Raw genomic sequence first — 25387 nt, forward strand, 5'->3', positions numbered from 1 at the left:
TTTCTACAGCAAATGAATACAATAATATTTCATCACTGTATATTAAACGACAAGAAAATAGAAACATGTATAAAACTATCATTATTTAGTCTTTCAAATTAAAGTCTAATTCTGACTACACCTTGATAAAGAAAATTTATTTCAATAACTTGTTTTAAAAGAGCACACAATAAACTATTTTCACATTAAAAATTCAGTAGATTATCTAAAAAGATCTGTGATCCACAAATGCTTGAAGTCAAAGAAGTTACAGTACCAGGGATGAATTTGGACTATTGTGTTTATCAGGTTAGAGCTGCTATAATTGACAGGCAAGAAATTAGTTTAATGTTTTAAATTTGCTATTTGATTATTCTTATGTAAAATTTTATTGGAGATGTTCCAATTATAATACCTATTGTTTTCTTTCAGATATTTTTTCAGTTTTAACACTAAGTATGGGAAAACTGATCAAATACTAAAAAAAACAGCTTATCGTTCATTGTATACCATTAATGCTGCCACTGACTGACTGACATCAAAGGGCTTCAAATCAGAGCCAAACAGCAGAAGTTCTAATAATTTTCAAATGTTTTAAATATGTTAAACTATTTTTTTAAAGTGATACCCCTGTTGACTTCATTGGAAATTGGCAGGCAACAATACACAAGATTGGGTCCTATTCTAGGGCTGAAAAAAGGACTTTGTATCTGATAGTCCATTCCTTATGTACTGTGGGGAAAAGATGGAAGTACTTTACTGCTCCTCATAACCAATACGACTTGAAAAACATCACCTTAGGGAGCACTGAGAGGCCAATATGGCTGCATCAGGAACTCTTTAATCCCCTGCAAATCAAAAAGGTATCCTACAAAAAGTGGAAACAGACAAATTCCTAAGGAGAAGTACAAAAGAATATCACAAGCATGTGAGGACAAAAATTAGACAGGCTGAAGCACAAAATGACAAGGGATATAAAATACACTAGGAGCAAGAGAAAGATGAAGGAAAATGAAGATCCACTACTTAGCTGGGAAGGAGAGCTAATAATAGAGCATCAAGAAGGCTGAGGTGTCTAATGCCTATTTTGCTTCAATCTTCACTAAAAAGGTTAATTGTGACCAGCTGCTTAACACAATTAATATTAACAACAAAAAGGAAGGAATACAAGCCAGAGTAGGGAAACAACAGGTTAAAGAATACTTCAATAGATTAAATGTAGTCAAATCAGCAGAGTACTTAAGGAACTAGAAATCTAGAAAACTCAGAACCATTAGCAATTATTTTCAAGAACACACGGAGGATAGGTGAGGTCCCAGAGACTGGAGAAGGACAAATATAGTACCTATCTTTAAAAAGGGGAACAAAGAAGACTCAGGAAATTATAGACCAGTCCGCCTTACTGGTTAGTTAAATTATTAAACAATCTGTAAGCATCTAAAGGATAATAAGGTGATAAGGAATAGTCAACATGTATTTGGCAAGAACAAGTCATGCCAAACCAATCTAATTTCCCTCTTTGGCCTAGTCGACAGGTGGAAGCAGTTGCTATGATATATCCTTATTTTAGTAAGGCTTTTGATACAGTCCCACATGATATTCCCTTAAACAAACTTGGGAAATATGGTCTAGATGAAATTTCTATAAGGTGGGTTCAAAACTAGTTGAAAGACCACACTCAGAGAGTTTATCAGTGGCTCACTGTTGAATTAGTAGAATCCTGCAGGGATCAGTCCTGGGTCCAGTACTATTCAATATTTTATTAATGACTTGGACAGTGGAGAGGAAAATCTGCAGATGACAGCAAGCTGGAAGGGGTAGCAAGCATTCTGTAGGTCAGGATTAGAATTCAAAATGACCTTGATAAATTGGAGAACTGGTTTGAAGGCAACAAAATGAAACTCAATAAAGGTAATTTCAAAGTACAATATTTAGGAAGGAAAAAAATCAAATGCACAAATAGAAAATGGGGAATAACTGGCTAGATGGCAGTACTGCTAAAAAGGATCTGGGGGTTGTAATGGATCACAAATTGAATGAAAGCCAGCCATGTGCCACAATGTGAAAAAGGCAAAATGTAATTCTGGGGCATGTCGTATGCAAGACATAGAGTGAACGGTTTTGCTCTACTCGGTATTGAGCTTAAGTGTTGTACCCAAGTTTTGGGTGCCACACTTTAGGAAAGATGTGGACAAGATGAAAAGAGTCCAGAACAGAACAACAAAAATGATACATGATTTGGTTTATGAGGAAAGGTTTTTTTTAAAAAACTGGGCATATTTAGTCTTGAGAAAAGAAAACTGAGGAGGGACCTGATAACAGCCTTCAAGTATGTTAAGGGCTTTTATAAAGAGTGATCCATGTCCACTAAAGGTAGGACAAGAATTAACCATCCTAATCTGTAGCTAGAGAAATTTAGGTTATATATTAGGAAAACTTTGCGACTATAAGAATAGTTAAGACCTGGAAGAGGTTACCAAGGGAGCTTGCAGAACTCTCATCACTGGAGATTTTTAAGAATGGGTTAGACAAACATCTGTCAAGTATGATCTAGGTATACCTGGTCCTGCTTCAGTGCAGGAGGAAGGATTAAGATCCATCAGCCTGACATTTCTACGATTAGAAACTGACTTGTCATATATATTCCTGAGAATTCCATTTAAAAACCCTGAGCTTGTGGCATCCAAACAACAACGTAAGCCATAATATGAAAGAATATAATTGATGCCAAAATTGAGGGCAACCAGAACCATAACACACACATACACTTATACAGCACAAATATTTTCAAGTCCTACCTCTTTGCTTTCCTCCTGCTCTGACTCACTGCTAAACTCTTCTGTATTTAAATGTTCAAAATCCGATTCCCCAATAGCAATTGGTACGGTCACAGTAAGGTTTGGGTTGTGTATGAATGATGCATAATCACGGTTGCCTACAACACCTGTGGCTCCATTCTCATCTTTGCGATTATCCAGATTTCTATTCATTTCAGCTACAGTATGGTTGGTAGTGTAGTTGTCTTCCTTGTTGTTTAGCTGACTGATTGATTTTATTTCAACTATATCTTTTTGTCCTCTCACAAAGATTTTTTGGACACATTCACGTGCTTTTCTTTTCACATAATCTATTCCCCTCTGAATCCTTGCCACAGCGATCTGCAGATTGTTTGTTTCATTATCGTCATCTGTAGCAGCAAGGTTGTCTGAACTAAATGAGCTCAGCAGCAAGGCCAAAAACAGGTTCAGTACCTAAAAACAAAGAGACACGGCTAGATCTTTCTCCTCTCTTTTTCTTATTAACAAAAATAAATTTTATACATAATGCTTTCATATTACTGTACTTCTGATAAAATTTTAGTGTGTGCAGGGATTTTCCAATAACAGAACAGTTGTGTGGCTAAATCTCTGCAAACCACTTTGAAATTATACTTTATTATTTAAATACCTAAGACTTATAGAGCACTTTATATCTTCAAAGAGTTGTACTAACATTAACTAATTAATCCTCACAACACTCCTGAAAAGGTAAGTAAAGGAGTATAATCTTCATTTTACAAATGGAAACTTAGATACAGACTGGTTAAGCAACTTTCTCAAAGTCATACAGTATATCTGTGGTAGAGATGGATTTCGAACTCAGGATTTCTTGAGCACATAAATGGTCTTGTTTACATAAATAAAAAAACTTGTTCCTTTTCAACTTCTGGTTTTCAATACTAATGTAAATACTTTTTATTTTTTGTTTCCATGCACTAATAGTATTGGTATTTTCTTAATCCTATGATGCCATCTTCCTTATGCCACGAAACGCATTAAACTTCATATATTAAAAAAAAAACACCATCAGAAAATGAAATTGTGGTAAATAATATAAACGATGTACACAAAGGGAATGAAATCTGTAATTGCAAGTATTAGTGCTGGTTACCTTCAGTTTTTTTGATGAAGCACAAATGTATAAGACTATGAAATCTACAGTAGAACTATAGGAGAATGATTTTATATAAATATTAACTATACTTTGGCTTTTCCTGGTTTTTTTAATGTAGGAAAAGAGTTTGGTTTTGATTAAATAATTTTGTGCATTTTTGACCCAAGAAGGCAGAAACCAAAAAAAGCACACTAGGCAAGCCCATAGATTCATGTCCAAAGACCTAGGAAGGTTTATCCTACCCTTACACCTCCAAGCCATATGTACATTCAAAATCCACTGAAATCAATGGAATGACTTCAGCAGGCTTTGGATCAGGCTTGTAAAGCCACACTCCTCTTTCCTGCTAAAAATATATATTTTCAAAACTAAAAGCATCTTCTCTTTGATTTTAATGACAGAGAATTTTTTATCTTCTTTGGGGTTTAACAAAGTAATGTGCTAGCTGAACAAGGAAAAAAACTCTTCAATTTCTTTGTTGGAAGAATTTTTATAGTTCAGAATTCCATTTTTTGCGAGAAAAACAAAGTATATGCAATTGCATGATTACATGCAGGCACATGTGTCTATGCACGTATTATGTATACCTAATATTTTTTTAAAATCTCACTTTTGGGAGATTTTTTTTTCATGTCAGCCATCACAATGATAACTCAGAATTGTCTGCATATATTTTAAACTGAGTTCTATATTTTGGTGTGACAGGATGTATTAGGCCCAGAGACCCCCTGCTGGAGGCCTCGTAGTCCTACCACTCCCTGTTCCAGAAAGGAGCAGTGAAGAAGTCCTCCAGGCTGCTCCCTGTAGCCAATGAGGGAGGTTGCCAATGAGGAGCAGTCAGTGATGGCCCAGTAAGCTCATATAAAAGGAGCTGCAGGCCAGAGTAGTCAGTTGCTGCCTGAAGCTAGAAGAGAGAGGAGTGTGTTTCTGGGGGGCTGAAAAAGCAGCAGGACCATGGACACCTCAGTGCTGGCAGGGACTGGGAAAGCAAGAGAGCGTTCCTGGCTGGCTGCTGGGACTGAGCCCAAGATAGTGTGCAGGCAAGAAAATATTTTGGGTGTTACACCTGACAGCAAGAGCTTAAGGGCTTTTGTGGTTTTGGAATCACATATTTTTATTTTTTAAAAATATGTTCACACTTCTGGATGACCGGCATAACCTGAACAAGATTTCTCCTAGGACTGATGTTTTGATGGGAAGAGGGGAGTGAAGGCCAAAATCTGTATGTTGATGGAACAGATCAAAGCCAGTCGCTCCTCTATCACAATGGAATTTTCTACAAGAAGGGTAAAGCTCATTTATGCAGGGAACAGAGCTTTCCTGAGGACTGGCCCAAGACTGTAGATGTCATGATGAAGAAAAAACAGAACACAAAATAACCCTAGGAACAGGAACTAAGGACCATCACAAACCCTCCACCTTCTACTTTAAGCACAAGGCACATTTTTTGACCTTGCCTTCTATAACAAATACATAACAATATTTGCATGCATATATATATACAAACGTGCGCACACACACAAACATATATATAATGTTACACTATATTAAAAAATTTTAAAAAAACCAAACCAAAACAAAAAAAACACCCCACATTTCACCGCACACATTTCTCCATTGGGAACAGGATGAGACAACACACACGTAACATATGTTGGTCACATTACTGAATGCACTACTGGAAGGAGCTCAGATACTATGATGATTAGCGCAGTATAAGAATCAATATGGAAAAGAATAGCTATCAACAAAAAATATACAGAACGAATCCAGTAACCATAATGGGTGTTCCATCCCCTGAAATGTTTTGGTTACATACCACTAGATTTCCAATCACCATGACCATCATGAAAACGATAAGGCACATGGCTTGGCCGGCAACCTCCATACAGTCCCACATAGTCTCTATCCATTCTCCGCACAGCACTCGGAATACAATCAAGAAAGAGTGGAAGAAGTCATGCATGTGCCAGCGTGGGAGTACACACTTATCGGAGATCTTGCAGACACATTCCTTGTAGCTTTTACCAAACAGCTGCATACCAACCACAGCAAAAATGAAGACAATGATGGCCAGCACCAAGGTCAAATTTCCCAAAGCCCCCACTGAGTTACCAATAATCTTTATCAGTTTATTTAGTGTGGGCCAAGATTTTGCCAACTTGAAAATTCGCAACTGGAAAACAATAAAGAAGCATCATTAGTACTAATTACAACAGAGCTGTAGAAACGTACTTCAGACCATATACTATGAGTAGTCCCTTAATGTAAAAAATCTTAATGTTTTATCTTTGTGGTTTCTATTAATTTACTATTAAATTACCGCACCCCTTAAGGATGATCCTCCAAGTTCCATAACTCACTCACAATCAGGTCTTATGAAAGTCCACAAAGTTCTACAGATTTACAACTGACCCTTCATCACCCTGTCTGTGGCAGAAACTGAAGTCACACATCCTTCCACTGTCCAGTTTGACATAGCAAGTGGAATGCCCCACTAATATAATCTACAGGGCTAGTGAATATTGAGCATGACAGGATATTAGCATCATACAGGGAAAAGGGTGGAGAGGAAACAGAATACATAACACTAACAGACTAAGGCAGAGACCTTTTAAGGTAAATTTCCCCAAAACACTTAAGATAAAAAAAATGTTGATTAGAAGAATATTCTTCAAACAATGTAGAAAAGATCTTCATGGGGATAAGTCTGGAATGAAAAGCTAAATACAAAACAGACAGTATTTGTAGATCTGAGGAAAAAACATAAATGAGAGAGACCCTTGTAACATTTAATCCCTTATCCAGCAAAATTTAATAAAAATATTTGATTAAATCAATTTTTATTCTCAACTACAAAAAATCATGTTAAGTCAGATAGAAAAAAGAGCCTAAGATAGTAATGCCTCAGCTACTCAATTGCTATTCTAAAAATGAAATATTTCTCCCTTAAAATACACAGCTAAACTTCACTACTGATGAAAGTCAGTTTCTTAAATATTTAATATAAACGTTTTGTAATTTTAGTCATTGGACATAAATCAAATATTTGAAAAGAAGAGTTCTATTCCTTTGACATAACAGTATGACATGAAGATAAATAAGGTTTGTAAGTAATTTCTCCCTATAACTTGTCTTATTTACATCTTTGCCCAATACACACTAAATATATACATTTTCTATCAGTGAGCTACAATGGTGACAATAGTGAATTGCACAGTAATGAAGTTATTATACAGTCATGTTAATGCAAATTACTCTGTAATTACCATTGCCTCCATTTGAATTACTGCTTAACTATTTTTGAACCATAAAATTACATATATTAATTACTTTGCAATAATAATGTAAATAACTTTTGGTAGACCTGTACCTAGAGAGGTGCATCTTTTGACTCTTAAGAGAAATTACATGTGCAGTGAAAATGCTGATAAACTTATGTAAACATAAAAAATTTGAATTATAAACATGATGTATTAATTGTAACTGTACATTGTTTACGAATATATTTACCAATCTGAATGATCGGAGAACTGATAGTCCATCCACATTTGAAAGAAAAAGCTCCACCAAACTAAGGGTAACAATAAACCCATCAAAAATATTCCAGCCTACTTGGAAATAATAATAAGGATCCATGGCAATTAACTTGAGAACCATTTCTGCTGTGAAAATCCCGGTAAAAACCTAAACGAAAATGTAATTTGTTAGTGTTACATAGCTGTAAAACAAGTAAAATTAGAAACAAAAACAAAGATTGAGCAATAAGTGATATCTTTATTACAGCAAGGTGTCAGTAATAAAAAAAACTCGCAGAAAATGCAAGAATATCCTGGATCAAACTAATCCCTAGTATAACTCCATTAACGTTGGTGGAGTTACACAAGGGCTGAAGTTAGCCTGTTACCAAAAACAGAGCACGGATAGAATATTCATTGTTTCCATTACAAAGGTACACAGGAATTTTAGTAAACCCCTAATTAGTTAAAGTCTTGTCCTCACTCTTTATAAAGAAAATCTATGGAAACCTATTCAGGAAAGTATTAATCAATTTTGAAAAGAAAAAAGTATTTTTGTTTTTAATAACTGAAGTTGACTAGTACAAACTACGAAGGTTAAAGACTTTAATACAAATATTATTTTGCTTATATTCTGGCCCCAGTGAATTAATAAAAGTCAGGCATTACATTGATATCTCCCTCTTTTCTAATATTTTTTGATAGTGACTAAAGTTTAATTTTAAAATACTGATTGCAAAAGTAAGGATTTGAGATGAGCTATTGCGACATAAAAATTTTAATAGATAATAACTTTTGTTACAGTCCGCAGGAACAACTTAAACCTTTATCAGAGTTTTTGAGTTCGCTCCTGATTGAGAGGGTCTGACATTGGATAGTAAAGGAGCAGAAATTGAAAGAGCCTGACATGAATTGGCAATTATAAGGCTAGGAGAAGAGAAGCAACAGCTGAAGTTAAATGGGCAGGCTCAAAGGCAGCAGAGCCAACCTTTTACCTTTCTCCGTCTTTTCCATGCAGGCTGGAAAACTATAGGAACTGGATGTAAGAAGGAGCTGGGATTCAAATATTTAGCCTAAGTAGGCACATTTGAAAAATTATTCAATCAAAGCAGAAGATGAGAATTCTGACCAAAATTTGATTGAATATCTATTTGAGGCAAAATTTGGATAAAGATCTGTTTCACCCAACAATTCTTAATTACTGATTGTGGACTACATTGCACAGTGCCAGATGTAGGAATGTTCTCTACAAATTATGTTAGATGTGGCTTTGCAGAACAGATATTTACCATACAGTAAATGAAGGGTACTTACTTGTAACTGGAGTTCTTTGAGATGGCCCTGCATATTCCTGCTAATGGGTACTGCATCTATTTTAGCAGTGTCAGCTAAAGTGTTCTTGCACCTCCACTCCTCTCCTCAGCATCACGATGTAGTGAAGGTGAAGCTACATTAGGGATAGTGTGCCCTCCCCAACTCAGTTCCTTCCACCGCAAAGCCTGAAGCAGGGGTCAGCACCACCATGTTGCGCAACGGACACTTGACAAAATTACTGTACTTGGTGACGGACACTTTGGTGGTGGTGGGCGGTTATGTCATTCACTTTTTTGAAAAATTACCACGGACCTCAAAATTTTTACCACGGACACATTGCTGACCCCTGGCCAGGAGTAAACCAGCAAGGACTTGGACAGAGAGGGGAAGGAGGGTGGGAAGACAGGGTTACTCACCTTGTGCAGTAACTGAGGTTCTTCGAGATGTGTCCCCCCATGGGTGCTTCACTGTAGGTGCAGTAGCGCCTTTGTGTCTGGAGTCAGAAATCTTCAATAGCGGTGCTCGTTGGACCGCACATGCGCACCTTTCCTCCCCCACACTGTGCGCGGGTAGTATAAATAGCGCTGTGCAGTCCAACCATTGGACATACAGCCCAAACTGCCATACAGTCCAAACATTATGCTCCAAAGCACAGGGGAGGAGGGCAAGTAGTGGAGCACCAATGAGGACACACATCTCGAAGAACCTCAGTTACTGTACAAGGTGAGTAACCCACTCTTCTTCTACATGGGTGCTCCACTGTAGGTGACTATAAAGTAGTGCCCCTAGCTGGAAGGTTGCGGCTTCGGAGTGGCTGGTATCACTGAGGATAGGACCATATGTCCGAGAATGGTGTCCGTCAAGGAATCCTGCAAGATGGCATAATGTTGGCCAAATGTATCAGAGGATGTCCATGCGGCAGCCCTGCATGTATCTATTATGGAAACATTATTGAGGAACGCAAGGGAGGTTGAGAGCACTCAGGTGGAGTGTCCCCAGATAGAAGCAAGTAGTTGCTTACTGTGAAGTTCATAAAACAGATGTATGCACTGTGAAATCCATTTAGAGAGGTGTTGTTTAGATAGAGCAGAGCCTTTAGAGAGTTTGGGAATGGATATGAACAAGCATGGTGAGTTCCTGAATGGTTTGATTCTATCCAAGTAGAACAACAATGCATGTCTCACATCTTAGGTGTGGAGAGCTGCTTCTTGGTAATTGTGTGGTTTGGGAAAGAAGGAGGGAAGGTGTATAAGCTTGTTTAGATGGAAGGACGTTATAACCCTAGGCAGGAATTTTGGGTGCGGACGGAGGGTCACTTTGTCCCTATAAAACATTATATATGGTGGGTATGCCATAAGGGCTGATATTTCTCCCATGTGTCATGCTGATGTAACGGTGACAAGGAAGGCCGTTTTCATTGCTAGATGAAGGAGTGAGCAGGTTGCCATTGGCTCAAATGGAGGTCTAGTCAGAGAGCAGAGGACTAGGCTGGGGTCCCAGGATGGGGTGGGGGGGACATATGTCAGGGTACAGGTTTCGAACACCCTTAAGAAAACGTTTGACAAGGGTGTGTGCAAATACTGAATATCCCTCAGCAGGGCAGTGGAATTCGGTAACTGCAGCCAGGTGCACTCTAAGAGAACTAAAAGCCAATCCATGCTGTTTGAGTGAAGGCTGCATTGACCTGTCTGTCGGTACACCAGAGTTGGAACCAGTTCCACTTGTGGAAATAGGTACGTCTAGTAAAATCACGCCTGCTATTTATCAAGGTATGTTTTACTGAATCTGTACATGTTCTTCCCAGATCCTGGAGTCATGAAGGAGCCAAGCTTTCAGGTGAAGCATCTGCAGGTTGGGATGGTGAATGCGTCCCCTGTCCTGAGAGAGGAGCCACGATGCTGGGGGAAGGTTTATAGGCTGAGAGAGTGTCATGCGAAGCAGGTACATGTACCAAACTTGTAGTGGTCATGTCAGTGCTATTAGTATAACCAGAGCTTGATCTTCCTGTATCTTGCATAAGACTCTGAACAGGGGGGAAAGGGAGGGAAGAGGTAGAGAAGTGGTGCATTCCAGTTCATAAGGAATGCATCCCCCAGTGAATCGTGTCTCAGGCCTGCTCCGGAACAAAATTAAGGATAGTGGGTGTTCTTGTGAGTGGTGAGAAGATCTATGTGGGGTGACCCCATTGTGGAAGATGGGTCAGAGTGCTCTCATGTCACGCTGCCATTCATGCTCGTGCAAGAAGGTTCTGCTTAGCGTATCCTCTATCATGTTCTGATATCCAGGGAGATACTCAGCAGAGATGGAGATGTATCCACAACAACACCAATTCCATAGCTTGATCGCTTCTGAGCGTAGGGAATGGGACCCGGCACCTCCTTGCCTGTTGATGTAATACAAGCAAGCAAGGTTGTCAGGAATTACTCAAAGCAGTCCGGTTTCTGAGGAGTGGTAGGAAATGTTGGCAGGCATTGAAGACCACCCTCAGTTCCAGGAGGTTGATGTGTAAGGTGGGCTTGGTGGGCGTCCATCTGCCTTGTGTAACGTGCTTGCATAGATGTACTCCAAAGCCGAGGAGGGAGGCATTAGTAGTAAGTATTGTGGTAGGTGGAAGTTGAAGAAAAGGGACCCCGCCCAGACATTGTTGAGGCATGTCCACCACATTAGTGAGCTCTTGACCTGGGTTGGCATGGACAGGAGTTTTTGCATGCTGTGCTTATGAGGAAGATATACTGTATGGAGCCAGCCCGGAAGACACTCCATGTGCAGCCTCGCATGTTTTGACCACAAATGTAGCTGCAGCCATATATCCCAGAAGTTGGAGGTATGTACGTGCTGGGATTTGGGGGCATGCTTGGATGGTTGAGACTGGTTGCATTATTACTGTAAACCTGTGAGGTGGTAAAAACACTCTTGCCCACTTGGCATCGAATACAGCACCAATGAATTCCAATATTTGTACTGTGGTTACTGTGGACTTTTCAAAATTGATAAGGAAGACCAGTTTTGTAAAGAGGGTCATTGTAGTGTGGACTGCTCAGAGCAGTTCGGTCTCAGATATCACTTTGAGATGGCAATCGTCTAGATATGGGAAAATGGTGATGCCTTGTTTGCAGAGGAAGGCTGCGACCACTGCAAGTACTTTGAAAAAAACTTGTGGAGCTGTGCATGGTCTGAAGGGTAGTACTTTGTATGTACTGTTAGTGATCGTGGCCAATGATGAATCGTAGGAAACATCTGCGAGAAGGGTGTACTGCAATATAGTACGCATTCTCTAGGTCGAGGGCCGAGAACCAATCCCTCTGTTCCAGTGCTGGGATGATGATGGATAGGGTGACCATCTTAAAACATTATAGTTTGACAAAGCTTGTTGAGATTGTGAAGGTCTAGGATGGGGCGCTAACCGCCAGACTTCTTTTATACCAGGAAACAGTGAGAGTAGAAACCGAGTCCTCTGTGTTGTGGAGGGATTGGTTCTATGGCCTGAAGATGATGTCTCACCTCCCCTTCCAGGATGGGCTCGTGAGAGGGGTCCCCAAAGAGAGACAGGGTAGGGGGTTGGTGGGATGGTATAGCTAGGAAGGGGATGAGTAACTTTCCTTTACTATTTCCAGGACCCATCTGTCCAAGGTAATGAGCATCCAAGATGGTAAAACTGGAGCTAGGAGGATGCCAAACTGTTGGTGTGTAGATGGCATTACAGATGGTAGAGGAAACTGGAGCAGGCAGGAGGCTCTCTGGACCTCGACCACACCTTCAAATTTTCTGCTTATTAGAGGGGGGTTGGGACAGTGTCCCTCATGCAGGAGAATGTCTGCACTTGTTGGGAGGTCGGTGATGACAGCGCTGGTTGTCAAACTGCCACTGTGGGTACTATGGCTGAGAGTGAGATCATGGAGGGAGCTGATATTTCCCCGATCTTTGTTTTGGTTGTGGCGTGTATACACCGAGGGATTTTAGGGTGGCTCGGTGAGTGTAAGGAATTATCTGTGCACTCAGAAAAGAGTTTTTGTCCCTCAAATGGGAGATCCTCGACCATATTTTGCATTCCCTTAGGGAATCCTGAAAGGTGCAACCATGATGCACACATCACATTACTACTACAGTAGCAATGGATCGGGCAGCTGAGTCCAGGGAGGCCTGCGGGGCCATGAGGGCTATTAAATGACCATCTGAAATGAGGGTAGGAATTGTTCCCTTTGTTTCCTCTGGCAGATTCTGGCAAAGTTCTTCCAGTTTAGAATAATTTTATAATCATATTTGGCCATAAGTAGTAGTTAGAAATTTGAAATTGGAGGGTAGCAGATGAATAGGATTTTCTGCCCAGAACTAAAAGTTTCTGGTCTCGGTCAGGATGACTAGATCAGGATTGGCATTGACAGCCTCTCTTGCACGGCATTCACCATGAGGGAATTCAGGGCAGGATATGAAAATAAAAACTCCGCATCTTTGGTGTGCATATAATATTGCCTATCTGCATGTAGGTGGCGTGGGGGGTTAGAAGCTGAAATCTGTCAAAGGTTCAAGTAGTGCACCGTTAATAGGTAGGGCAATTTTTGTTGTTGAGGAGGTATGGAGAATGTCAATCAGTTCATGGTGCTGTTCTTTGACCTCCTCAAGTAGGATGTTTAGGGAGTCAGCCACTCAATGAAACAACTCCTCAAAGTGACAAAAATGATCAGCCGCTGTGGGAGGTTGTGGAATGATGGCTTCATCAGGTGAAGATGAAGAAAACGGAAGGACCGGAGGTACCTCCTCATCCTGCTCTCCTTCCAGTTCCTCCTCCAGTGGTGATATTTGCGGAGGCTGTGGTTCTGGAGGTCGAGAGATTGTTGAGGAGGGGATTGATGGAGGCCGGCATGTTTGTAGTGGTAGGGGATTTCCGAATTGTGCCCTATACATGGCCCAGGGTCTCAATATGGCCAATTAGGGGGAAAGGGAATATACAGTTGCATCCATGGGAACCCCTGAAAAGGCTGGGTGCCCTGAACTGCAGCAGAGTAAGGCTGGTAAGTTGATGTCAATTGCCCTGATGTTGGTGGGGCAAGAGTCTCGATAATCACCCTCATCCTCCTTGACGTCACTAAGGAAAGGAGGTGCTGTCCCTGTGGAAAAGCGTGAACAGTGTGTTGACTGAGAAGTGGGTGAGACTTGGGACTCTTCCTGTCTGAGGAGTGGATTGTCAGATATAGCGAGGTCTGGCAGCTGTGTGAATACTCTCCTCAGTGCTTGTGATGAGCATGGTGCCGAGGTGTAATATGGAAAAGAGTCAGCAGATGGCGCTGGAGATCTTTTCGGAGCCATAGCTTTGCTAGGAGTTTGCAACCCTGCCGGATTCTCTCTCGGAGCTGGGAGCTTCGGTGCCATGCGCAGCGTTGGGGCCGAGGCTTCACTGGAGCTGGCTGTTTTGCCGGTGTCGATGGCAGTGCCGATGGTGTCCTCGGCGCCGGAAAGGGACCTGGAGCCGCTGAGGAGGAAAAGGGCTCGCTTTGGTCCCCCACAACAGGAGGTGGCACCGATAGCTGCTGTTTCGCCCTGGCACAATCCGAGACTTACTCTCAGGGGCTGAGGTGGTCAGTCTAGGAGCAGCCTTGTGCCTCTTGTCAGAGGCCGTTCGTACCACGGCAGAGGACTGTGTTCCTGTGGTTTATGGCTCAGGAGCGGAGGGAGCGTCAGCCCGGCCAGAGGATGATCTTCTCTTACGTGGGCGAGGGCAGTGAGGGTCGCCAGACGACCTTGCTGAGCGTGAGGGTCTCTCCAGTGAGGAGCAAGAACTGGGGTCCAATGCTGGTCGCAGAGACCTTTCCATGAGGAACAGTTTGAGTTTAAGGTCCTTGTCTTTCCTTGCTCTTGGCTTTAAGCCCAGACAGGGGGAACATTTCTGGGAGATGTGTCTCTCTCCCAGGAAACGGATACACAGTGCATGGCCATCCATTACAGAGAAGGTGGCCCCACATGACACACACGCTTAAACCCGGAGGAGCCAGGCATAAGGGTGAAAACAAAAAAAATAATTATTTTTTTTTGAGGATGAAGGAGAAAAAAATAAAATGAAGGAGCTAACTATGAGAGGGAAAAAACACGTAAGAGACTACCTAAATAACAAAGTGGGCTCTGCTAACTGTTCTGTTCCAGACTGCAGGTGGCAGAGAAGTAACTGAGGGTGGTTGGACTGCACAGCGTTATTTATACTACCCGCGCACAGCGCGGGGGCAGGGGGGGAAGGTGCGCATGTGCAGTCCAACGGGCACCGCTATTCAAGATCTCTTACTCCAGACACAAAGGTGCTGCTGCACCTACAGTGGAGCACCCATGGGGACATCACTGGAAGAAGTGTGAATATGCAGAGCCCTCTTGAAGAGCTCCAGTTACAGGTAAGCGACATTCATTTCGCCTTCAACTGGCTCTGCATATTCCCACTCATGGGAAATATTGATAAGCAATGCTGAGACTAACCTGGAGGTGGGAACAGAATAAAGACAGAAGCACTGCCTTGCCAAATCTAGCATCTACTCTAGAAGACAAATCCAGAGCACAGCGCTTGGTGAAGGTGTATACTGAAGTCCAGGTGGAAGATCTGCAGATCTCAGCTACTGGCATCTGCCTCAGACAAGTGAAAGTAGCCGCCACAGCTCTAGTAGAATGTGATTGAATTGAAGCAGGTACAGGAACTTTTGCTAGTGTGCAAAACTCAGCAATACATTTGCTTAATCCAGAGGGAAACTATGGGAAGAAACCGTATGCTCCATGTTGTTCTTAGCATATGAAACAAACAGTCCAGATGTTTTATAAAAACTCTTAGTTCTGACCAAATAATAGGTGAGAGCCCTTCAAGCATCCAGTGTATGAAGAACTGATTCTCTTAGAATGTGGCTCAGGGGAAAAATGGTAAATTAATAGAATAATGTGAAAATCAGACACCATCTTCAGTAAGAACTGAGGATCAGGTCTAAGGACTATCTTGTCCTTAAGAAAAGTAGTAGAAGGTGGATCTGCCACAGGTACACTCTGCTGGCTGATGTCATTGCAATAATTAAGGCCTTTTTCATAGATAAATGATTAAACAAAATACTCAGCTAATGGCTTGAATGGAGATTTTACCACCGCGGTCAAAACCCAATTGAGGTCCCAGGAAGGGACAGAGTCTCTAATCGGAGGATACATATTGGAGAAACCTTCCAAAAAATTTTTAACTGAAGCATAAACAGTGATCTACCATCAACTAAAGTATGATACACAGAGATGGCTGCCAAAAGGACTTTTAAAGAAGAGTTAGACAATCCTTGATTTAAGTACATTAAGTAATCCAGAATACACGGAATAGAAGACGATAAAAGAACATGAGACTTCCTCTGCATCCATACCAGAAATCTGGACCACTTCAGATGATTACAGAGTGGTCCACTAGAAATTGCTGAGTGAACTATTAAGTCCTGCACAGATGAAGAACATGACTGCTCAAGCACAGAAAGAATCAAAAGTCCGATCGCTCATCATGACAGGTGAAGAAACTGTGGGGCTGGATAAAAAATCCTGTCCCTTTCCTGGGACATCTGGAGACAGAGGGAGATGCATAAAGATGCTGTCAGATAGCTGAAGGAGAACTATAAACCACTGCTGACATGGCCAGTCTGGGGCAATGAGTTTCCTGATACATCTTTCTTATCACCTACTGTACCAAGAAAAAGGGAGGCATAGACTTTTAGGCACATCAGACCCCTCCCCCAGTGCAGCAGGAAAGCATCTGACAGAGAAAGACTGTCCCTGCCTGCTCTGAAACAGAAACAAAGACATTTTCTGTTGAACCTCCTTGTGAACAGATCTACAATTGTCAACCCTACCTGGAAAATATGATCTGTACCAACTAATGCTTCAAGGTCCACTTGTGCATCTGATCTGTCTCTGCCATTCTCCTCTGACAAATTCATTGCTATAGAATAAATGTCTTGGTGGATGCACTAATCCCACAGATTTACTGCCTCTACACACAAGGGGTGGAGCAAGCAGCCCCCTGCCTGTTGATATAATACACCACCAATAGACTATGTTACTACCTGTACAATATTTCCTTGCAGATGCAGAAGGAATGACCAGTGTCAGATGAACAGCTCTTAGTTCCGGTGCGTTGATGTGCAATGTTCCTTCCTTAGAAGACCAGTGCCCTCAAACTGTTATGTGATTGGAGTATGCCCCCAACCATTGCTTGATGCATTTGAAGTCACTGTCCAGGATGGACCCAGAGGATTGAACTGCACACGCTTCAGCATGTTCATCTTGCTTTACTACCAATCTAGAGAGACTGATATTCTGAGGCCTGGTGATCAGGAACTGAAGACTGTCCCAACCTCGACTTTAGACCTGGGACATCCAGTGCTGCATAGGTCTCATTTTCAGATAGGCAAACAGTCTCATGTGGTAGCATGATCCTTTGTGTGGGGCAACTTTAATAGACATTGCCTCATTTTGAGAAATCTGACCTCTGGCAGAAAAGATCTCCCATTTACTAAGTCGGCACTTATAAAAGGAATCCTTTGTTTAGGACAGAGGATCAACTTTGGGATGTTAAGAAAAAAACTAGGTCTGCGAAAAGATCGGTCATGGTGACTATGTGGCTCAAAAGGTCCTCAGGCACAGCATCCTACAGTAGCCAAATCGTCCAAGTAAGGGTAAACAAAAATACCCTGATTCTTCAGATATGCCTCCACAATGGAGGGGCAATTAGTAAGTGCCATGGGTGCTGTGGAAAGGCCAAGTGGAAGCACCTTCCAGAAATGGCAGCCAGCCACCACAATTCAAAGATACTTTTGATGGTTTTGACAAATTGCAATACAGAATCAAGTGTCCTTTAGATTAAGACTCGCGAGCCAATCCAGAACTGACAGCAAAAGGATTATGGAGGCCAGGGTCAACATATGGAACTGAAACTTCCAGATGTACTTGTTCAATTCCCTTAAGTCTAATATTGGTCAAAACCCTCCATCCTTCTTTTGAACCAGAAAATACTGGGAGCCTGACCCCTTCTGTAAGTGGGAACCCCCCAACTGCTTCTATCCAAAGCAACTTTCCCACTTCTGCAAGAAAAAGTGCTTTATGAGAGAAGTCCCTGAAGAGGGAGTCAGTCTTTTGAATTCCACAATCTTTAAGATCCATTGGTCTGAGGTAATCTGCCTCCATGTATGAATGAAGTGGGCTAGCCTGTCTCCAAAGGAAGGCGTAGAAAAGGGCTACTTCTAGATCTCAATCATCTCGTCAAAACTGAGACTTGGCATTTTGGGACAAGGGCACTGACAAAGCAGCGGACTCTTTGGATTTGGATCCTTGTTTGAAAGGCCTCTTTCTATAATGGCTCTGTGAGTCTGCAGTTTGTTGATATTGTTATCTGGTGACTGGACAAAGAGTAGGACATTAAAGGTCAGGAGTAGTGCTGCTTTTGTTATTGGAAAGAGGAAGTGGAGGGCCTCATTTGAGTAGATGGGATCAACCCCAGAGACTGAGCTGTTGATCTCATGTCTTTTAGTTTTTCTAATAAATTGTCAGTTTTGTCACTAAAGAGACTCTCCCTTTCAAAAGGGTGATCTTCCAGCATACTTGTAGTGTCCATACCTAGAGAGAAGGATTGACGCATCCTGATAGTCATGACTATCTGGCAATGCTCTGGCAGCAGAGTCCAAAGCATCAAAGGAGGTGCTGAGGTACAGTTTGGCTACATTCTGATCCTCCAATAAGATGATGTTGGCCAACCTTCTCCTGATGTCAGGCAAGTCCTGGAACAAAGGCAACATTTTTCCCCATAGATGGAATTAATAATGTGCCATGACTGCCTGATAATTGACCACTTCAGTACAAAGGGATGAGGAGAACACCCCTCTCTTCAGTGAATCAGTCTTTTCCCCCTCTTTCACTTGGAGTGGAGTTTGGTTTTCCCAATCCTGCCCTATTGCTGGCAGCAGCCACTACCAGCAAATTGGGGACTGGGTAGGTATGGAAATAAGAGAATCCTTCAGAAGGTATCTGTTATAGTTTGTTCTCCTTCTTAGAGATGAGTTGACAAGAGACAGGATTGGACCATACAGATTTGGCCAGCTGTAACAACCCATCCAGGATGGTGAGTGATATCCTTTGCTTGGCAATAGCACTGAGTATATCAGATACCGGTTGGGAAGTCTCTTCCACAGGGAGACTCAAAGTGGACACCATATGATCCACCACATCATGGAAGTGCACAGCATTCTTGAAAGGAGAGGAGGCAGGAGCCACTCCCCAACAAGTTCATCCAGCGATAGGTCAGGCTCAAAGTCTGTTTCTAAATGTTCCTGTCCAAAGACAGGAACTCTCTCTTTGTCAGTCTCCTGAGACAGAGTATCAGGAATCACTGTCTGCAGTGTCAACTGATCCAGGTGAGTCGAGTCAGAGGATCGTTAAGTTTTCAGATTCTTTGTAGATAAAATGTCACCTTTCCATCCAAGTGGAGGATAAATGAAGAGGTCCCGAGGAGGCTCCCAATAAGGCAACAGGCCCTGAATTTCCAGTCTCTCCAAAAACTGGAGGTTGGGAACATGCCAACAGGGCGTACACCAAAGGGTGGTCCAAACTTCACTACAGGTCTCTGCATTCTTCCTCTCTCCTTCTTCTGGAAGGTTCCATGTCAGGATGTGAGAAAATACATACTGGGGAGACCCTGTAGGAGTCCTAAGAGGAGGGATTAGGAATTGCTCTGGGGAAGAATCATCAACTAGTTTGTTCTTCCTAACAGGAAATGAAGATGACGAACCTGGAACCAAGGAAACATCTCCTCTTAGGCACTGTGTGCTTTATGTCTGAATGTGAGTCATGCACTGGAGCCAAAAGGTGAACTTGGACTGCCACAGTGACAGAACTTTCTGGAACTGAGGAAGTAGCTGGAAACAAAACAGAGACCGGGTCAAGAAACAACAGCGGAGCTAGAGAATTGGACATCATCTGATCCGTGGGCTCATCACCTTAGTAGCTGAAGGTGGAATAGATCTCTGCTTCAGAATCATGGTTACCCTATCAGAATCAAATGGATCCGATAGCTCTTATGAGAAGTGACATTGCTAACATTGGCAGTTTTGCTTCTATCCTTTTTCCTTGGTGCCGCAGGATCTGAGACTGAAGGTACTGATGGCCCTAGTTCAGAGGCACTGCTTACATCCATCCTCCAGGATCCGGAAATGACCCTGGTCCTACAGCCACAGGGATTATGTCAGGATCAGATTGCTCTGAGGCATGAGGTACAACAAAGGAGAGGGTGGCTGAACTGGTCCTTGACTTTTCTTCTGGAACCAGGATGGTTGGATCCAACCATGCTACCCTTCGTTTGGACGTGTATTGGCTCAGAAGGATTGACTGAGGAAGCACAGGAACTGAGTCTGGGCCCAATAGGTGCTGTGGCTTCTTGGAACCCTTCAGCTGACCAGAACCAATGGAGGACCCCAGAGCCAAGGCTGACTCTTTAGACGTTGGAGCTGAAGTCTGAATAGGTCCACAGGGCCCAACCCTGAGGGCTTCCTTAAGCAGAAAGAGATGCAGACGAGTCTCCGTGTCCTTATAGTCTCTGGGGGATGAAAGTCTGGCAGACTGAACATCCAGAAGGTGAGCGGCCTTCTCCCAGATACTTCAGGCACTGCATGTAGTCATTTGATATCAAGAACATAGCCAGGCAGGAAGCGCACATCTTAAACCTTGGCTTTTTAGATTTTTCATTTTCACCACCCTGAAATCGGAGAGACACCCTAACTATTTATTGACTTACTTTAAACCAGTGGTTCTTAACCTATTTATCACTCTGGGCCACACATGCGGCCCACAATATGTTACCTGGGCCGCAGATTGAGAACCACAGCATGTCCCCGCACGAACCCTTTCCCCACAAACCCCTATGACCAGTGCCTCCTGCCCAAAGACCCCTCCACACAGTGGGGCCAGGAGTGGAGCCCTGGGTGGTGGGTCAAGCGGCAGGGACTCTGGACCCTACTGTGCAGGGCTGGGCAGAAGCCCCGACCCTGGACCTGGCCACGTGGGGGTGAGTGGCAGGGCAGCTGGGTGGCAGCCTAGACCCTGATCCTGCAGAGCTGGCCGGCAGCCCCAACCCCACAGGCCAGGAGCCCAAACCCTGCATCAGGCAGCCAGGAACCCAGACCCTGCACTGGGCGGCCTTTAGCACACAGCTGGGCCGCATGCGGCCCAATGGGTTGAGAACCGCTACTATAAGCTGTCTCCAACTATCTTGGTAGAAACAAGACTCTGGCTTCAAAGACAAGAGGGGTTTGCATCTGTCCTGCCAGGTGGTTGGAAAAAACTGAGGTGGGGAGGGCGCTCCACCCACTACATGGCCTTGCCCTCCGTGTGTCAGGATGTTCAGGGGAGGGGTTGGGGTGCGAGAGCACTCTAGCTGAGACTGCTAGAAGATGGGTCTACTGCAAGGCCCCACAAGGTGATGCAGTACCCATAATCTGTAGAGCCCTTGAGAAAGAACTGTGGTTCTTTAGATGTGTTGTCTACACAGATTCCACTCATGACCTGCATGTGTCCCATGAGCATAAGATTAGATTCTTTCTGACCAGCAGTGTTTGCTGGGGCCACACCTATGTCTTCCTACCCACGTTCCCCCACCCCCACCCCAGGTCCTTCATCATCCATAATTTCAGAGGAGTAGGACTCTGTAGTAGCAGAGAAGGAGGTCAGGTTAGAATCTTTGTGGCCAATACATTTCAAAGAACCAGTTACTATCAGTAAGTAACCATTCAATCTTCTTTGAGGGATTGTCCATGTGGATCCCACTCTTGGTAACTAACAAAGAGTTGTCTATTTTCTGGGAAGTGGGTATAAGAAATCCTATTTCATCCCATATGACACCCAATCTGAAAACATGTACAAGGTAATAGTGAGTGGTAAATGGTAGACTGATTTCCACACAGGTGCTCTACATATTTCAGGTATGGAAACATTCCCCAAAAAGGCATGCTGCCTCTACCATAAGTGGAATGAGCTCTAATATGACTGAATGAATCCTGTATGACTAGCTAACAACAAGTTATTATGCTGCTGGAGACCCACTTGGATGATCTCTGTGGTTTAAATCAGTATATGTACCCAGCAGACATCATATGGACATGTCCTCCTGCCTGAGTCTGAGGAGGACTGCATCAATTTCTCCCACAGCAAGACTCCTCTTAGAATTAGTAGGGGAAGCAAAAGTGGATGGGAACCTGGGAGGCAGTGACCATGAGATGGTCAAGTTCAGGATCCTGACACAAGGAAGAAAGGAAAGCAGCAGAATACGGATCCTGGACTTCAGAAAAGCAGACTTTGACTCCCTCAGGGAACTGATGGGCAAGATCCCCTGGGAGAATAACATGGGGGGGAAAGGAGTCCAGGAGAGCTGGCCGTATTTTAAAGAATCCTTATTGAGGTTACAGGGACAAACCATCCCGATGTGTAGAAAGAATAGTAAATATGGCAGGCGACCAGCTTGGTTTAACAGTGAAATCCTTGCTGATCTTAAATACAAAAAAGAAGCTACAAGAAGTGGAAGATTGGACAAATGACCAGGGATGCGTATAAAAATATTGCTCGGGCATGCAGAAGTGAAATCAGGAAGGCCAAATCACACCTGGAGTTGCAGCTAGCAAGAGATATTAAGAGTAACAAGAAGGGTTTCTTCAGGTATGTTAGCAACAAGAAGAAAGTCAAGGATAGTGTGGGCCCCTTACTGAATGAGGGAGGCAACCTAGTGAGAGAGGATGTGGAAAAAGCTAATGTACTTAATGCTTTTTTTGCCTCTGTCTTCATGAACAAGGTCAGCTCCCAGACTACTGCACTGGGCAGCACAGCATGGGGAGGAGGTGACCAGCCCTCTGTGGAGAAAGAAGTGGTTCGGGACTATTTAGAAAAGCTGGATGTGCACAAGTCCATGGGGCCGGATGCGTTGCATCCGAGAGTGCTAAAGGAGTTGGCGGGTGTGATTGCAGAGCCATTGGCCATTATCTTTGAAAACTCATGGTGATTGGGGGAGCTCCCAGCCGACTGGAAAAAGGCTAATGTAGTGCCCATCTTTAAAAAAGGGAAGGAGGAGGATCCTGGGAACTACAGGCCAGTCCGCCTCACCTCAGTCCCTGGAAAAATCATGGAGCAGGTCCCTCAAGGAATCAATTCTGAAGCACTTAGAGCAGGAACAGTCAGCATGGCTTCACCAAGGGCAAGTCATGCCTGACTAATCTAATTGCCTTCTATGACGAGATAACTGGTTCTGTGGATGAAGGGAAAGCAGTGGACATGTTGTTCCTTGACTTTAGCAAAGCTTTTGACACTGTCTCCCACAGTATTCTTGCCAGCAAGTTAAAGAAGTATGGGCTGGGTGAATGGACTATAAGGTGGATAGAAAGCTGGCTAGATTGTCGGGCTCAACGGGTAGTGATTAATGGCTCCATGTCTAGTTGGCAGCCGGTATCAAGTGGCGTGCCCCAAGGGTCGATCCTGGGGCCGGTTTTGTTCAATATCTTCATAAATGATCTGGAGGATGGTGTGGATTGCACCCTCAGCAAGTTTGCAGATGACACTAAACTGGGAGGAGAGGTAGATACGCTGGAGGGTAGGGATAGGATACAGAGGGACCTAGACAAATTGGAGGACTGGGCCAAAAGAAATCTGATGAGGTTCAACAAGGACAAGTGCAGAGTCCTGCACTTAGGACGGAAGAATCCAATGCACCACTACAGACTAGGGACTGAATGGCTCGGCAGCAGTTCTGCAGAAAAGGACCTAGGGGTTACAGTGGACGAGAAACTGGATATGAGTCAACAGTTGCCAAGAAGGCCAATGGCATTTTGGGATGTATAAATAGGGGCATAGCGAGCAGATCGAGGGACGTGATCGTTCCCCTCTATTCGACACTGGTGAGGCCTCATCTGGAGTACTGTGTCCAGTTTTGGGCCCCACACTACAAGAAAGATGTGGAAAAATTGGAAAGAGTCCAGCGGAGGGCAACAAAAATGATTAGGGGACTGGAACACATGACTTAGGAGGAGAGGCTGAGGGAACTGGGATTGTTTAGTCTGCAGAAGAGAAGAATGAGGGGGGATTTGATAGCTGCTTTCAACTACCTGAAAGGGGGTTTCAAAGAGGATGGCTCTAGACTGTTCTCAGTGGTAGCAGGTGACAGAACAAGGAGTAATGGTCTCAAGTTGCAGTGGGGGAGATTTAGGCTGGATATAGGAAAAACTTTTTTACTAGGAGGGTGGTGAAACACTGGAATGCGTTACCTAGGGAGGTGGTGGAATCTCCTTCCTTACAAGTTTTTAAGGTCAGGCTTGACAAAGCCCTGGCTGGGACGATTTAATTGGGGATTGGTCCTGCTTTGAGCAGGGGGTTGGACTAGATGACCTCCTGAGGTTCCTTCCAACCCTGGTAGTCTATGATTCTATAATTCCTCGCCTCCCTGTGTGTACTTGCAGAAAGAATGACACGTGGAAAGAACAACACATCAGGCACTGAGAGTATCCATTCTTGATAGGCACTGCAGCATCACACATGGACGGGTCATAAATCCTGGTGACCTTGCTTCTGCTATGATCTTAAGTATCCTTGTCTAGTGGGGGTGCGGATGGGATAAGGGGGTCCTAAGCTAAATAAAATGTAAGCTAGGTATAAAATATTTATATGCGATTAAACGAAACAACTGCTAACTATACTAAATCCTACACTACCAAGGATTGTCTTGAAGCCATGGGTAGTCGGAAGGTATAGTGTCCATTGGGGTTGCACCTATTAGTCAAAAATAATCTGATCTTAGGCACCTGAGGTGCATGTACACGAAGAATGGATTCTGTGTGGACAATCACTCGGAGAAGAAGATATTCTTAAAAATAAAAAGTCAATGAAATCCATTACTGGAACATAAGAAAGGAGACCAACTACAGGAAGGAACCAACTCAAATTTTGAAGGAAGTCTAACCTGTCAGCTTACCATTTCCAGAGGAGTACAGAAACAAGCAACAAACTGCTCACAGTTATGGGTTCTAATTTTAAGAAGTGCTGAATTTGCAACTCCACTTCAACTAAGTTGTGGGTGATCAGCATTTCAGAACATAAAGCCCTATCTTTTTAAATATAGTGGAAGTAATTGCAACAGGCTTAGCCAAAAGGAAGTCAAAGAATATATGGCACATACAAGTGCAATGCAAGATATTAATTATTCATTGTTTTAGCACGAAGAGATGAAAAAACCTTTAAAAAAAAGTAATGGGCAGAAGAAAGCTAGAGCATTTATGGCCTATAGGATTTCCCACCCCCCCAATAAGAAGCATACAACTCAGAAGGCAAACGTGCAATTGCTGAGTTTTAGCTAAGTGAGCGGGTAAACATGGAACCCTGACGGTATGAAGAAATACCTATTTTTGCACATCTCACAATTAGATCATTCATACTTAGCAGTTACTTTTAGTGGGTCTATTCAATGAATTACTGATATCTGGGATTCATTTTTCCTGGATTTGGGAGAGACACACAATCACAGAAAACCTGTGACAGCTGTTAGCCCTCAGTATTTTCCTTCTCCTCAAATGTAATCCTTATCTTGTATTTTAGGATCAATCTGACTACCTCTGACAAACTTATTTTACTTC

At 43.0% G+C, this 25387-nt stretch overlaps 1 protein-coding gene and 1 long non-coding RNA gene across 6 annotated transcripts in view; one reads left to right on the forward strand and one right to left on the reverse strand.

The window, feature by feature from the left end:
* Positions 1 to 25387, forward strand: part of LOC119567388 — a 165501-nt gene that overhangs the window by 126258 nt on the left and 13856 nt on the right. The gene's annotated exons all lie outside the window — the stretch shown is intronic.
* The window catches only part of LOC102936940 (sodium channel protein type 2 subunit alpha), a 229300-nt gene that overhangs the window by 105114 nt on the left and 98799 nt on the right, over positions 1 to 25387 (reverse strand). For all 5 annotated transcript variants that reach the window (XM_043525375.1, XM_043525373.1, XM_043525372.1 and 2 more), the window contains 3 exons: positions 7426 to 7599; positions 5732 to 6088; positions 2778 to 3230 (listed from right to left, as the gene is read on the reverse strand). In XM_043525375.1, the coding sequence (XP_043381310.1) occupies positions 2778 to 3230; positions 5732 to 6088; positions 7426 to 7599 (984 nt within the window). The remainder of the gene's footprint in view (positions 1 to 2777; positions 3231 to 5731; positions 6089 to 7425; positions 7600 to 25387) is intronic.

Source organism: Chelonia mydas, chromosome 11 (assembly GCF_015237465.2).
Source record: "Chelonia mydas isolate rCheMyd1 chromosome 11, rCheMyd1.pri.v2, whole genome shotgun sequence".
Classification (NCBI taxonomy): domain Eukaryota; kingdom Metazoa; phylum Chordata; order Testudines; family Cheloniidae; genus Chelonia; species Chelonia mydas.